The 16,599-nt window shown below is 59.2% G+C and overlaps 1 protein-coding gene across 1 annotated transcript; it reads left to right on the forward strand.

Annotated features, from left to right (window-relative positions):
- The first annotated feature begins 886 nt into the window (after positions 1–886).
- Positions 887–1,666, forward strand: LOC126232412 (uncharacterized). Its single transcript, XM_049942674.1, has one exon. It carries the CDS (start codon positions 887–889, stop codon positions 1,664–1,666), a length of 780 nt encoding a protein of 259 aa, XP_049798631.1.
- Positions 1,667–16,599: the final 14,933 nt, after the last annotated feature.

A 16,599-nucleotide genomic window follows, 5' to 3' on the forward strand; every position in this document is an offset into this window, starting at 1 on the left:
AGCGACGAACACACCACCACCGGTTGCATGCAATCGAGCCTTTCTAAAACACCGTCTGTACCTTTGTGACAATTTCGGCAGAATTTATCCCTGGCGTCAGCCAGCTTTCTGTACCTTATCACGATTGCAGAGCTTCGGTGCTTTCTCTGTCAGCGCTTGCGGTTCCGGTACTGTACCAACGCAGCTTCGACAGTTGACAATTAACAAACGATACCGATTGCTGCTTGGTCCCCGCACCCGTTGAGGCTGCTGTTGCCCCCTTTCTGTACTTGCCCAAGGCCATCTAACCTAACAAAACCGCCCAGCCCACGCCACACAACCCCTGCTACCCGTGTAGCCGCTTGTTGCGTGTAGTGCTCTCCACCTAAGACTATAACATGCCTTCGACATTCGCAGTGTACAACACCTTAGGTTAGGGTTGGCGTCGCTTGGGTTAGGTTAGGTTACGTTAGGTGGACGTGGGTTAGGTTAAGGGTTAAAGTTAGGTTAGGCGTCAAAGTTAGGTTAAGCGTTCGGACGTGAGGCGTCAGGTGGCCGCACCTACCTTACGGCCGGACATCTTAGGTTAGGCTAAGGGCGCCGAGGTCACGTTACGTTCACCTTCGGGCGCCACACGTAGCTGTCACAGGTAGGTAGTAGTTCGGTCGGTCGGTCGTCGGCAAGCCGCAAAAAACTACAGACGACGTCGACAACAAGACCGAGCAGGAGGCAGATATATACCGAGCGCCAAAGAGACCGACCACACACACACACACACACACACACACAAAACAACAAACACCACCCACCGGCCAAAGGGGCACCAAAAAAACCCACAAAGCCGAGCACCACACGTCGCGACCAGAGGCAACCCGCAACCGCAACGGCGCTTTCCGCACCGGGCCGGATGCACGTACGACAACACCGCTACCCGTACACAAGGCCTCCCATTGCACACAGCCGCTCTGTGTTCAACATCATCAATGGCGCGCCCGCGGCTCGTCGCGGTCGCAGCCATGACGCCGCCGCCACTTTTGCACCAACACATTCACGCACCGCAAAACAGCTCGCCGACCCACCGACACAGCACAGCCGACAAACAAAAACAACCGCGGCGGCGGCAACAAAACAAAACAAACACCTCGCACCAAGCGTCCGACAGAAAACAAACGGACAGGCACACAGGCCTCTGCTAACGACCACGACACAGCGGCACGCTGCCCCTTTCCCGCCACTCTCGATTCACAGCGCACGCGACCCCGTCGTCGACGACGACACGCGACGGGCTCGCTTCCCGCAACCTACACCTTTCCGCCACTACGCACGGCTCCACCCGACGCCCGTCGCAACGGCACTACTGCACGCACTATCACCCCCGCCGCCGCCGCCGCCGCCGCCGCCTCCTCCTCTCTCCCCCTTCCCGTACACAACAACACAGCCAAAAACACACTCACGACCCAAACATAACAACATGGCACGTGCATCGGCGCACACCCCCAACCAGTCACCGTCGACACAACCACACGCAAGGCACGGAAAAACCGGCGTCCTTCCACGTTGCCATCAAAGCAGCACAAACAACCACACAGGAGGAACCACCAACAACTGCCGGCCGGCCGGCAACCACCAAACGCACATTCCCGCTCGCCACCACACACCTCTCGGCAGCCGTTTCGCAAAGACATGACATGACATGACGCGACATCATCGCATCACGGGCGACGCACGCACACCGACCCACTTTCCCGCCCGTCTCTCTCTCTCTTTTTCTTCCGACGCCTTCGGCCGAGCACACACGTACGTGGCACAACGCCCAACACAGTCACACACAGTCGACAGGCGCACGCCCAGGCACGCAACGACGCAGCGCAGCAAAGGCGCCCGCGACACATACCTCCTCTCCCGTCTCGCCGCCGACCGCCAGCCAGCCACTCGCAATGTGCACTGGCCAACCGGACACACGTCCACCGCGCCGCCTCCGACCACCCGCCAGGGGGCGCTCACGTCCGCGACAACAGCGCGGCCCGCCGCCGGGCGGGCCCAGCCCGGCCCAGGCGGCGCGCGCTGCTCTGCACTCGGCGCGCCGCGCCACACATCCTGCTGCAGACCGGGCTCGTCTCTCTGTACGCGTCTGCGTCTGCCCGCATCTCATCTTCCTGCGCATCAACACAAACGAGGCCACGTGAGCAAACCCCCGTCACAACGCCACATCACGCACTGCCTTGTCGACCGCCTAAATAAATGCACTCACCCACCAGCCATCCGCTTCGTCCTCTTCTTGCTTACTCGTTGTTCGTCGTTGTTGCTGCTGCACCAGCACCAGCACCAGCACCGGCGGCGGCGGCGGCGGCGGCGGCGGCGGCGGCGGCGGCGGCGGCGGCGGCAGCGGCAGCGGCAGCGCACACAGCCCCCAGCCGGCCGCATCCGAGGGGGCCCCGCCGCCAGCGTCGCCTCCTTGGGCACAGGTGCGGTGCTGTGGCCGCCCATCCAACCGCATTTGCTGGCCGTCCCAGCCGCCAGGCAGGCGTTCCCACTGCCGCGCACCGCCTCTGCTGCAGAAGACGAACAAACGAAACGTACAAACATACACGCACCCGAAGCGTGGCCACACACGGACGGGACCGACAGGCTCCAAGGCGACCAAACGATGGAAAAACAAACACAAAAACAAAAGACACGCGAGCGAGCGAGCAAGCACGCAGTCGCCTCGCCTCTGTCCTCCCGCCCCCGCCCTTCTCCCCACCACATGCCCACAAACACCACCGCCTGCCCGCATCTCCACATTCGCCCCCTCCATTTGTTCCCTTGCGTTCGTTCCTTCCTTCCTTCCATGTGTCTGCGTGCGCGGCGCCTCTCCAACATCCGCCGTCCGTCCGTCCCGTTTTCGCCGTACCACACGCCACCGTCGGCGCCGCCTCGCCTCCTCCCAGTCCACCACCGCCGCCGCCCCTGTCCGCCCCGCACACCACCATACACCGCTGCTTGTCCCGGCCGTTGCCACCAAAGGCGCCAGCCGCAAACCGCGCCAAACGCCGCAGCGCGCGTGCGTCCTTCCTTCTTGCTTGCTTCTCCGTGCCGACGCTGCCTCTATTCCCGCACCCATTCGGCCGACAAGCACTGGCGTCGACGACACAGCCGTTGGGCTCCGGCACTGCGCGTACCGGAGTTACACGCGCACCCCCCCTCGCGAACGCACGACTCATTCTCTTTGTTGTTTCTCCTCTTTCTTACGTCTTCGTTTCTTGTTTGTTTGTTTGTTTGTTTTTTTTTTTTTCCTCCCACCGCCGCATGTGACACAATGGCCTCCCTCCCCCTTTCGTTCGTTGTCGCCGCTTTGTTTCTCTTTCTCATTGGTGCACGTCCGACGCGCTCCATTTCCACCACACCACGGCCATCGGCCTCCTCAACGGGCAGGCGCAGTGTGCCATTCTCCGGCGCACAAGCACACCGCGCGGCTCGCTCTCCTCGCCCCCACGCCACGCCACGCCACGCAGCACAAATGATGCTGTCTCGCAACACGACACACGGTGCGCACACCCCCGACCACGCGGCTCTTAAAAGGCATGGCACCGGCGACATGCGCCGCCCCGGCCCGCATCCGTCGTCTCACGTTCACTGCCGGCCGCGTCTGAGGCTACAACCGCACCACAACAACGGTCCCCTCCCGGCAACACATTTGTTGCACAAACACAACCGCCGAGCGCAGCGCGAGCCACCCACACGCGCCCTCCCCGTCTTTAAAAGCCTCCGCGTCTCCTTTCTCCTTTCGCGCCCCTCCCATCTCCCGAATATGCCAGCAGCGGTGCCACTACCGCGAAACGGACACGCCTTCCGGGCCACATGCAAGGGCACGCCCACCACCAACTACTGCCATATTCGCGGACGCAGTTAGGCAACACGCAACGCACTCTCCACCTACTTTCTCTCTCTCGTCCATTCTCTTTAAAACACACGAACCAACCAACCACGGCTAACACACTTTTTCGCGACACCTTTGACTGCGTTATCTTGACCGTGACGGCAGCTATCGACCTTCCAATTCCCCACTAAACACACACACACCCCTACATACACACCCTTCGCTACACCGGACAACAACAGCGTACACAACAGGAGGGCACACGAAACGGCAGGCAAGGGCAACGCATTCTCATAGATTCCTCCTCCGAGCCATGTCGGCGAACGTTTCATCCGGGAAGGCAATGCAATTCAGCCGTCACCACGGCCGACACCTGCAGCCGCGCCGTAAACGCCTTTCAGTGCGGCTGCAATGCACGGGAACGTTCCGTTGCTATAGACAGCGCCTCTCCGTTTTTCCCTGCTTCGTTTTCCGGTGATTGCTTCTCCATTTTGTTTGTTTTATTACTTTCCGTTCCCCTCCTCCACCATTGTTTCCGTCCCCAACAGTTTTGCTCATTCCACACGTTCTGCCCAGACACGACACTCGACCGATCAAAGGTCAGCCTTTCGTCACCGTTCGCGGCGCCGACGGTGCCACAGTGCGACTGGTGTGAACACCGACACGTTGCCATGACGCCGGTGTACCGCGCCGATATTGACAGTTACTCAGAGCCGCCGGATCGGATCACATCACCGACACACCTGCCATTTCACACCGGGGGACACAGACCAACGAAACGCGTGTACGCCCATAACAACAAACAACGACCGTCGTCGTCTAGCCTCACGCTTACTGTACTCAACCGAACACACGTGCACCGTGAATGACGTGCGTGCGCACAACAGTCCAATCAATCATCAGTCAAACTGCAGAAACGGCTATCATCAAATCAAGGGCCAAATAGGTACACCACCGTGCGTGTCGCCTACCCCACCCGCCCGTACATTTCTTGGCGACTTCGTAATGGATGATAGTACGACACGTCCATTTAAAACGTCACCAACACACACACACCAACGCGCCGTACAGCAAAGGGAATAGTCGACGGCAACACAACATTTCACCCTCGCCATCATGTATGATGTGACAACAGACGGCCGTAACGGTGACATCCAACAATCAATCAATCGCGAGGACTTTCAATTGCAGTCACGTGACTAACCGGGCAGACGGAGACAAAGACATGAATCAGCGCCACAGACAGCACCAACACCTCCTATCGATCTATCTGTGTGTCGACAAACAACCACGCCAAGACTCGTGCACGCATTCCACGTCACACCGGCGGCAACCAAACCCTCGCGGCCGTACCCCAGTAACCACAACCACAACCACATTCGAGACCACACCACCACGGCACAGCAGCACCACCAGCTGCCTCGCAACCAACCAAACCGGGTAGCTATGCCGCCCCTCTCACTCACTCACTCACTCACTCACTCACACACACACAAACAATTCCGCTCTTCCCGCAAAGGCAATTTGGTGGCCCTGAAAAGGGCCGTTTTGCCGCTCTCGCAACGGAGGGAGCTTCCTTCCTTCCTTCCTTCCTTCCTTCCTTCCTTCCTTCCAAGAGCCGAAGTAACAACCTCCTCCTTACTTGGAGCTCGTGTACTTGGTCACCGCCTTCGTGCCCTCGCTCACGGCGTGCTTGGCCAGCTCGCCAGGCAGCAAGAGCCGCACAGCCGTCTGGATCTCGCGGGACGTGATGGTCGAGCGCTTGTTGTAGTGCGCCAGGCGAGACGCCTCGGCCGCAATGCGCTCGAAAATGTCGTTCACGAAGCTGTTCATGATGCTCATCGCCTTCGACGAGATGCCCGTGAGCTCTGCTCCCCCGAGCGTTAGGGCATTTACGGGTCAGGGCCTGGCCTCTGGCCAGTGTCCCGCGCCTGTTAGTGTGATAGGACCAGGTTCTGCCGCCGGAAACCTAACGGTGTCGGCAACAAAGGCGGCGACTGGTAGTCCCACGGCAGCCATTGACTTTGCCTCCCTAACCTGCGTGCGACATGCAAACGGGGAATACTCGACGAAAAGGAGTACGTCTCTTCCCCCAACCAGCGGTAGGATGTCAATGGCCACCCTGATGGTCACCACAGGGCAGGCGCAAGCGCTGGCGCAGCACCTTACCCCTGCACAAAGAAGGCATCTCCCAGTCAGCATCCTCCCCAAGCCCTTACCTACAGCCCAACCCAAAAAGACCGCTCCCGCTCCTAAACCCTCTCCTCCCGAGGAAACCAAGACGCCACACCCATCTGTCCCATCCAAACGCATAAAAGACGTAGTCAAAAGTGCGAGAAAACACAGAACTACAGTCAGGCGCAAGCCACCAAAGAAAACAGTATCAATTCCACCACCCACCACCAAGCCACGTACTCCCTCCCCCTCAGGGAGCGGAGACGAGGCGGACCGCCCCCTCGTCATCGACGAATCCAGAGAGACTACCGAGCCTCAAACACCCGGCACCGACGGGGATGGGTTCCAGAGAGCGCGGAAAACTGCCCGCCCAGCCGCCCCCCAGCAAGCGAGAGGCATTGCCTCTACTAGCAACAAGTTCTTGCCACTCTCAGACGAGGACGAAGCGGTACCCGCGACCAGTGATGCGCCACAACCAACACACGCACCAAGACATAGACTCCCGCCCATAATTGCCGAATTCGACAAAAACTACGAGGAGCTTCACTCCCTCGTCAGTAACTGCCTGGGAGAGAAGCAGTTTACTGCAAAGTCCGCCGGAGGGGACAAAATTAAACTTATGTTCAGAGAGCTGGACGATTACACCGCTGTGAAGGCCCTGCTCTCTGAACACAAAGTCCCCCATTACACCTTCCCCACAGCCAGGCAACGACTGATGAAGCTAGTAATCAGGGACTTACCCCGCAAAGTGGGCACAGATGCCATTAGGAAGGACCTGCGGAGGCAGGGCTACGAAGTTAATGGCGTCACCCACATGCGAGAAGTATACAGTGGCAACAAATGGCCACTGTATCAAGTCAACTTGCCTGACACCCCTCAAAACAGGCTAAAACAAATTACACACGTCCTGTCAGTGCCTGTCACCATCGAACCGCTGCGCAGGAAAAGTGGCAACGTGCAGTGCTACAACTGCCAGGGATTAGGGCACGTTGCCAAGCACTGCGACATGCCAACCCGGTGTATGAAATGCGCAGAAGGGCACCCCACATCCGAGTGCTCCTTAGAGAGAGGCGACCCCAAAAGCAAGTGCGCCCTATGCGGCGAATCTGGACACGGCGCCTTCTACCAAGGCTGCCGTGTACAAAAAGAGTACCGCCTACGCGCACAAGGCACCAAGACCCCCGCCACACAAAAAACCAATCGTGGCGCCGGTCCTAAGAACTCGAGAGCACCGGCCAAACCACAACCACGTCCAACAACACGACCGCGAGGTGGCGCAAGCTACGCGAGCGTGGCAGGCACCGACAGGAGTCAACAAACAACTCCCACAATACTCTCAGCCCAGCGGCCGTTCCCCGCTAACGGAGAAACGTCCAGGGAAGCCTCCCCCCCTCAAACTCCTAAGTCCAGTCTGCAGCCAGTAGCGGCAGCTGAGTGCTCGTCACAAGGCCCTCAGCCCAGCACTTCTGAAGAGAGTGCAAATGCCCTACGGCCGCCTGGTGTCGTGGAGCAAACGTTAGGCCTCCTAACGCAACTGCTCCACGAAATCAGGCAACAGAACGCCCAAATTCTAACCGCCATCAATTTGGTGCTCCAAGGGTCGCACAACAATGCGACTACAGCAGTGAAATCCTTCCCCCAGTGATGGATAGACGACCCCACATCCAAGGACTCAGAATGTGCGTCTTCAACGCAAACGGTATCGTCGGCCAAAACAACGAGTTCCGCGAGTTCCTACGCGACGAAAACATAGACGTATGTATGGTGGCCGAGACACACCTAAAACCGGGTGTAAGGGTGTCGGTACCCAACTACAACTGCTATAGGACCGACCGGCCCACCGCTGGAGGCGGGGTAGCAACATACGTCAAACGCGGAATCCCCCATTACCAGGTCCACCCACCAGCAACTAGGCAAATAGAAACAGTAGCAATAGAGATTGCCACTGTCACAGGGCCCCTCACTGTCGTTGCAGCATATCGCCCTCCCTCCTACACTCTGGAAGAGGACGACATAGCAGCCTTAGGCCAAATCAGAGGAAAACTCTTCATTGGCGGCGACCTGAACGCCAAGCACGCAGACTGGCACTCGCGAAACTCAAACAGAGCTGGTCGTCAACTGCAACGACTCGCGCGCACCCACCACTTTCATATATGGGGTCCAGAGGAGCCCACCCACTTCCCCAGAAACGGGGGGAGGGCGGACGTCCTCGACATAGCGCTCACCAAAAGAATAACGGGATTTGTGACCGCGCAATCGGTCAACCGAATGTCCTCCGATCACAATCCCGTGATTCTCGAGGTCGACATAGGAGACTGGGTACCTCTCCAGCCACAACACATCTCATTCAAGCGCACTAACTGGGAGCAATTCAAAGTTGACGTAACCTCAGCAATTGCCCAGGCCCCGCCTCCAACTGCAGATTCTGCAGAACAGGCGCTTATAGATCTCACCAGCACGATCCTGCAAGCAGCAAAGGAGGCCACACCACGGCCACCGGACGGCCCTCCCCCTGTTAAGCAACTCCCGCCGCACCTGCTTGCCCAAATTAGAAACAAAAACAGGATCGCCAAAGAGTGGAAGCTCACAAAGAACCCCATAACTAGGAGGCTACTGAACCGCCTACAAAGAGAGCTGAAGGTGGCACTCACTGAGCACCGCAACCAGCAATGGTCGGCGCGGCTTTCAGCCCTCCGCGTGGACGACAATAGCCTCTGGCAGGCGACCAAACAGATCACCAAAAGACGCGCCAGACTGCCACCTCTGCACGGCGAGCGCGGACTTGTCTTTAGCACCACGGATAAGGCAAATGCCCTGGCAGATGCCTTTGAAAAACAGTTCCGCCCCGCAGAGGCGCAGGACAGGGACCACGAAGCCGTAGTTCGACGTCAGCTCGCCACATTCCTCGCGGCGGACGACGACGACGACGACGAAGAAAACACACCGCTCTTCACACCCGACGACGTGAATCGAGTAATCAGGTCGCTACACAACAAAAGAGCCCCAGGCCACGACCAGCTCAATAACGTAGTAGTGAAACACCTCCCACCCCCTGCCGTAGCCCACATCGCAAACATCTTCAATGAGATCACGCGTTCCCGCAAGTTTCCAAGGTGCTGGAAACACGCAGAAGTCGTCGCGATCGCGAAACCCGGTAAAGACCCGGTTATCCCGCAGAACCACCGACCAATCAGCCTTTTGCCAACCCTTAGCAAAATTTACGAACGCCTGCTACTTGTTCCCATTCTCGACCACGTCAAAACGCAACAAATCCTGCCTGACTTTCAGTTCGGTTTCAGGCAGGAACACTCCGCGCCCCAGCAACTAATGAGGGTCGTCGAAGCAGCTACCGAAAGCTTCAACCGTAAAAGTTACTGCGGGGTAGTGCTACTTGACGTAGCCGCTGCCTTTGACTCTGTCTGGCACACCGGGCTTCTCTACAAGCTATACTCCCAAGGCTTCCCAGGTCCGATAGTGAAGCTACTCGCGAGCTATCTCTCCCAAAGGACTTTCTCCGTTAGGATCGAGTCGTCGCTTTCCACAAAACGGCGCATCAGGGCGGGCGTGCCCCAGGGGTCGGTACTGGGCCCGGTACTGTACAACCTGTACACTGCCGACCTCCCGACCGTACCGTTGGTGCACGCTGCCCAGTACGCCGACGACACAGCGTTCTTCACGCGTAACCCGAACAGAGACAGGGTTACGCGAAGATTGCAAACAGCGCTGGACGAGACCGGCCGCTGGGCTAAAAGATGGCGCATCACTCTCAATGAAACGAAAACCCAAGCCATTATGATCACCCGGAAACTGGGCAAGCGGGCTCCCGCCCGTCAACCGCTACTGCTCAAGCTGAACGGCCAAGAACTTCCATGGCGACGTACCGCCAGGTATCTTGGAGTCACTCTCGACACCAGGCTCACCTGGGGGGCTCACATCGGGGACTTGCGCCGCAAAGCAAGCGGTAGGATGCAAATGTTGTATCCCATACTAAACAGCCACAGCACCCTAGCGGCTGACATAGGAGTCAGAACATACTGCTCATTAATTCGACCGATAATGGAGTACGCTTGCCCAGTCTGGGGGTATGCGGCGCACTGGCACCTCCGCAAACTCCAGTCAGTGCAAAACCGTGCACTGAAAAGGGCATTACACCTTCCCTTCCGCTTCCCCACTGCTGACCTACACGAAGCAGCGGGAATTCCAACGCTCCACGAGCGATTCAAAGAACTGGCCGAAAACTTCTACGAGAATTCGGCCAGATCAGACAATAGACTTATAAAAAACCTGGGACAGTATGACACATCACTGGACCGACACAGACGACCTACAACTATGACAACAAATTAAAACAGCCTAAAAGGCAGCACAGAAACACCAAACACACTGCACCTATAAAAGACATACCAAACAACATTGACCACCTACCCACACAGCACAGAGGAGGAAATGTCCCGAAGGACAACACCCTCCATTACATACGCTCTCCTCGAAAGTGAGGAAGCTCAAATGCAGCTAGTCCGCCGCCGCCGGCACACGCACGCACTCCGCTGCTCGACTCGCTGCGGCTCGCACCGTTACGGTTACGTGTTTAGCGCTTACGCCACTAGCCAAACGCCATGTCCGGACGCGGAAAGGGAGGCAAAGTCAAGGGCAAGTCAAAGTCCCGCTCAAGCAGGGCTGGGCTCCAGTTCCCGGTCGGCAGAATCCACCGCCTCCTGCGCAAGGGAAACTACGCCGAGCGCGTCGGCGCCGGGGCGCCCGTCTACCTCGCCGCCGTCATGGAGTACCTCGCGGCTGAGGTGCTCGAGCTGGCCGGAAACGCGGCCCGCGACAACAAGAAGACGCGCATCATCCCGCGCCACCTGCAGCTCGCCATCCGCAACGACGAGGAGCTCAACAAGCTCTTGTCGGGCGTCACCATCGCACAGGGTGGTGTCCTGCCCAACATCCAGGCCGTCCTGCTGCCAAAGAAGACCGAGAAGAAGGCCTAAACAGGGACCGCGGCGCTGCGCTTGCGTGCTCCCTGCACGCAAACGCAAACGCGCCTTTGCCTTGCCGGCTCGCCTCACAACAATCGGCCCTTTTCAGGGCCACCACACAAACCTACGTCCAAAGCAAAGTTTCCGTCGTCCTCGCCGCACTTTACAACAACGTCCACAGCGCCGGCGCACGTCCGCCATCTTGTCCACAGCCCGTGTGGCCGAACACACACACATTTTTTCTGCACCCCTCCACGCACGCACAGTCGCGTTCCAAACAACGACAACGACATCAATACACCAATAATGTGATGTGATCATTGTTAATATGTTCATAATTAAAAGAGCGCGTAACGGCCCGACGACGGACGACACGCGGGCCGCCGCGCGCGCTCTCCAAACACACAGGCACAGGACAAACCAAACCAAACCAAACAGCTGATCCGATCGATGATCCGGCCCGCGCCACAAACAAACCACGCACACACCGGACTCAGCCGCGCCCTCCCGCATCCATCATCACACACGTCACGTCGAAACTCCAAACGGAACGCACGCACGCAAAGCAACAGAGGCGCACAACAACAACAACAACAACAACAAACACACACACACAGAGGCAGGCAGGCAACACAGACCCTTTCGCACTTTTCAATTTCCGAACAGTGTGGTGGCCCTGAAAAGGGCCGTTTTTCGTCTCTCCCACCAAGCACGGGCAACGGCACGGCCGCGGGAAGGCCACAGCACAGCACACCGGCTGCCTGCCTAACCGCCGAAACCGTACAGGGTGCGCCCCTGCCTCTTCAGGGCGTACACCACGTCCATGGCCGTCACAGTCTTGCGCTTGGCGTGCTCAGTGTACGTCACCGCGTCGCGGATCACGTTCTCCAGGAACACCTTCAGCACTCCGCGGGTCTCCTCGTAGATCAGACCAGAGATGCGCTTCACGCCGCCCCTGCGAGCCAGGCGGCGGATGGCGGGCTTCGTGATGCCCTGGATGTTGTCGCGCAACACCTTGCGGTGCCGCTTGGCGCCACCCTTGCCCAGCCCCTTTCCTCCCTTGCCGCGGCCTGTCATTCTTCCTCCTCCTCAAGCAACAAAAAAAGCACAAGCGGCAGCTCCTCACCCGGCGCTAGCGAGTCGGCTACGGTGCGCCGTGAGCGCGCGCCGCCCCCCTATATAGACTCTGGCCCGCCCTCCCCCCACCACGCGCACCGAGGGCATATAAGCGCAGCACGGGCCCGCGCGGGCCCGTTGTCAAGGCAGCACCGGACGCTTCGCTACCGCACGCACCGCTAACCGCTATGGCCCGCACAAAGCAAACGGCCCGCAAGTCCACCGGCGGAAAGGCGCCGCGCAAACAGCTCGCCACCAAGGCGGCGAGGAAGAGCGCGCCCGCCACCGGCGGCGTCAAGAAGCCCCACCGCTACAGGCCGGGCACCGTCGCCCTGCGAGAAATCAGGCGCTACCAGAAGAGCACAGAGCTGCTCATCCGCAAGCTGCCGTTCCAGCGCCTAGTGCGCGAGATCGCCCAGGACTTCAAGACCGACCTGCGCTTCCAGAGCTCCGCAGTCATGGCCCTGCAGGAGGCCAGCGAGGCCTACCTCGTCGGCCTCTTCGAAGACACCAACCTGTGCGCAATCCACGCCAAGCGCGTCACCATCATGCCCAAGGACATCCAGCTCGCGCGCCGCATCCGCGGCGAGCGCGCCTAAACCGCTTAGCCGCGGCACGGCACCGCACGCGCGCAACACAAAAAAAACGGCCCTTTTCAGGGCCACTAACATCTCTCCGTCGCGAGCAAAACTTTTGTCGGTCTTGCCGCCCAGCCTCTCTCTCTAGCCCCGTTAAAACAACCACCACAATTCCCCACCCTCCCTCCCGTACACAGCCGCTCTCGCCAACAATCACAATCGACGTCATCCCACCCCACCCCTTCAAATACACACAAACAAACAGCCGGACGACGTCACCACGGGTGGCTGGCCGCCGCCGTCTCCGAGGCGCCACCGCGCCTTCCCAATTCCCGCCGGCCACTTCCACGTCTCAACGTCCCCGTCCCCCTTTCACACAGAGAGGACACACACATAACAAACAAGACGCGCCATCCGCAAAGCAAGCAAACAAACAGAGTCTCCAGAAACATGAGAAACCAACCGTCGGCCGCCGCACAAAATACAAAACACAAAACAAAACGGCCACAACCGCTCCGCTACCGCGCGCCGCCGCCTACCGCCACCGGCCCCACAATCCAACCACCACGGCACGCACACAGTACCCACAAGGGTCATACAGAAACGCCACACAAACACCAACCAACCACACACACACACACACACACACACACACACCCCGGCGCATGCACGCACGGCCACCCAAACAAGACAACACAACGCGCCAAGCACGACAATCAACGCCTTCCCGACGTCCTCTTGGCCCTGAGAAGGGCCGTTTTGGGCCGCGCGCAGCCGTGCCATCGCGCGCCACTAGACGACGCGGGGGAGGGGGGTGGGGGACGACGGGGTCAAGCGCCAGCCCTTCCCTTCCTTCCCCTTTCCTTTCTTTACTTTAACTTCACTTCTTCTTCTTGGGCGAAGCCTTCGCCTTAGACGGCGTCGTCGCCTTCTTCGGGCGCGGCGCCTTCGGCTTCTTCGTCGGAACCTTCGCGGCCTTCTTCGCCTTCGACGGCGACTTGGCCTTGGCCGGCTTGGCCGCAGCCGCCTTCTTCGCACCCGCGGGAGCCGCCGACGCCGCAGACGCCTTCTTGGCGGCGCCCGCCTTCCGACCGGTCGCCGCCTTCACGCCACCAGCCTTCTTTGCGCCGGCCGCACGGGCGCCCTTCTTCTCCTTGCTGGCCGGAGCGGCGCGCTTCTTCTTCGCACCGCCGGCACGGGCCTTGCCGCCCTCGGCCGCCCCGCCGCCGGCGCCGGCAAGCTTGAAAGAGCCGGACGCGCCCTTCCCCTTCGTCTGCACCAGCTCGCCAGCCACGACGGCCGACTTGAGGTACTTCTTGATAAAGGGCGCCAGCTTCTCCGCGTCCAGCTTGTAGTGCGCGGCAATGTACTTCTTGATCGCCTGCAGCGACGAGCCGCCGCGCTCCTTCAGACTCTTGATGGCGGCCGTCACCATCTCAGAGGTGCGCGGGTGCGCAGGCTTGGCGCGCGGCTTCTTCGCAGACGCCGCAGACTTGGCCTTCTTCGTCGTGCCGGTGGCGGCGGGTGCCGCAGCAGTCTCGTTCGTAGCCGCCTGATCTGCCATTATTTCGACGACGCGCGTACACACACGAGAGCGAGAGCGAGAGCGGCAGGCGGCAAGCACGGCGGCAGAGAATAGCCGCCGCGCCGCCAGGCCCAGCCAGTGTCGCGGGCGGGCGCGGACGGCCGAGAGAGCGGCCGCCACTCTGCGCGCCGCCGCGCCGCGCCTCCCGCGCTTGCTACCGCCCAACGTCCGACAGCCTGTGCGGACCAGCCCCAAACCTGCGCCGCAACCACCCGCGCCGTTCAAACCACCGAGGATGGGGCTACACACGGCCACACCACAGTCGCCAACCAGTCGCCACGGCAGCGCCGCAAACCACGGCCAAACTGCAGCTACCGCGCGCTACAGCCTGGCTCGGCCCGCCGAGAATCGCCGCCCCCGCCCACATGCCGCCCCCACAGCCCCAGCCGACGACCCGCCACAATGGCCAAACCTTCGGCAAAAGTGCCACACCGTCGCCGCGCCAGCCCGGCCAGCGCGGCCGCCGCCACAGCCACACAAGCGGAGGCGTGCGGCGATGCCGGCCGTGCAAACGCACCTCCGCCGCCCCATCGCCCTCCCACCGTTTCCCGATCGGCCCGCAGCCGTCGGGCCACCTCGCCCGCCAACATTCGCGCCCCTTTCTCACAAAATTGCCCGCCGCAAACAAAACGGGCGCCGCCTGCGCAACATCGGCACCGGCCAACCGAGCGCCGCCGCCCCTCGCCGCTTACGCGAGGGGGGCTGACCGCCGTCCGCAACTACAGACACACCGAATCTGCCTCCAAGCACACACGACAGCCGACCTCCTACATTTATACGCCGCAAGCCACCCAACGGTGTGTGGCGGAGGGCACTTTTTACGTTACGTGCCACTGTCGTCATTGCCTCCCTTTGCCGTTCCAGTCGCGTATGGTTCGCGGGAACAACGACTGTCTGAAAGCCTCCGTGCGCGCTCGAATCTCTCTACTTTTACTACATTCGGGATCTCCTCGGGAGGTATATACGTACGGGGAAGCAATATATTCGATACCTCATCCGGAAACGCACCCTCTCGAAAACCTGGCGAGCAAGCTACACCGCGATGCAGAGAGCGCCTCCCTTGCAGAGTCTGCCACTTAACTATCACGGTTACCACATAACCCTGTGACGAAACGTTGGACCTTTCTCTATCTCCTCCGTCAACCCGACCTGCTACGCATCCCACACTGGTGGGCAACACTCACGTATGGGTCGGTCGAACGCGTGTTTTTGTAAGCCACCTCCTTTGTTGATGGACTACATTTTTGCTAAGCATTCTCCCAGTGCATCTCAACCTGGTACCCGCCTTACCAACAATTACTTTTATCTGATCATCATTCCACTTCCAAATCATTCCGCACGCATACTCCCAGATACATATTTTACAGACGTCACAGCTACCAGTGTTTGTCCCGCTATCATATAATCAATCATACAATAAACGATCCTTCTTTCTGTATATTCGCAATACATCACATTTGTCTATGTTAAGGGGACAGTTGCCACTCCCTGCACCGGGTGCCTATCCGCTGCCGATCGTCCTGCAACCTCTCTGTATACTACATACAGCACATCATCCGCGAAACGACGCATGGAACGTCCGGCACTATCTACTAGCTCATTTATATGATATGAATTGTGAAAAGCAATGGTCCCATAACACTCCCCCGTGGCACGCCAGGGGTTACTTTAACGTCTGTAGACGTCTGTCTCTCCATTGATAACAACATGCTGTGTTCCGTCTGCTAACATCTCGTCAATCCAGCCACACAGTTGGTCTGATATTCTGTAGACTCTTACGTCGTTTATCAGGCGACGGTGCGGAGCTGTATCGAACGCCTTCCGGACGTCAACGACAATGGCATCCACCTGGGAGCCTGTATCTCATATTTTCTGGGTCTCATGCGCAAATAAAGCGAGCTGGGGGTCTCACACACGATCGCTGTTTCCGGAATCCAACATGGATTCCTACATAGTAGACTCTGGAGTTTCCACAAACGACATGATACTCGAGCAAACAACATGTTCTACAACACATCGACGTCAGAGATATGGGTCTATGGTTTTTGCGCATCTGCTCGACGACTGGGACTACCTGTGCTCTTTTCCAATCATTTGGAACCCTCCCTTCCTCTCCAGAGACTTGCGGTACACGGCTGTTAGAAGGGGGGCAGGTTGTTTCGCGTACCCTGTGTAGGAATCGCGAATTGGTAATCCCGTCGGGTCCGGCGGACTTTCCCATTCCTCCTTGGACACTTATTTCGATGTCAGCCGGTTTCTCGTTCGTGCGAGCATTTAGAGACGGAACTGCAGTGCGGTCCGTCCTCTGTGAAACAGCTTTGGAAACAG

The sequence above is a fragment of the Schistocerca nitens genome, unplaced genomic scaffold (genome assembly GCF_023898315.1).
Source record: "Schistocerca nitens isolate TAMUIC-IGC-003100 unplaced genomic scaffold, iqSchNite1.1 HiC_scaffold_488, whole genome shotgun sequence".
Classification (NCBI taxonomy): domain Eukaryota; kingdom Metazoa; phylum Arthropoda; class Insecta; order Orthoptera; family Acrididae; genus Schistocerca; species Schistocerca nitens.

Excerpts from the sequence above, each read along its gene's own strand:
- LOC126232412 (XM_049942674.1), top strand. The coding sequence starts at position 887 with ATGCACGTACGACAACACCGCTACCCGTACACAAGGCCTCCCATTGCA.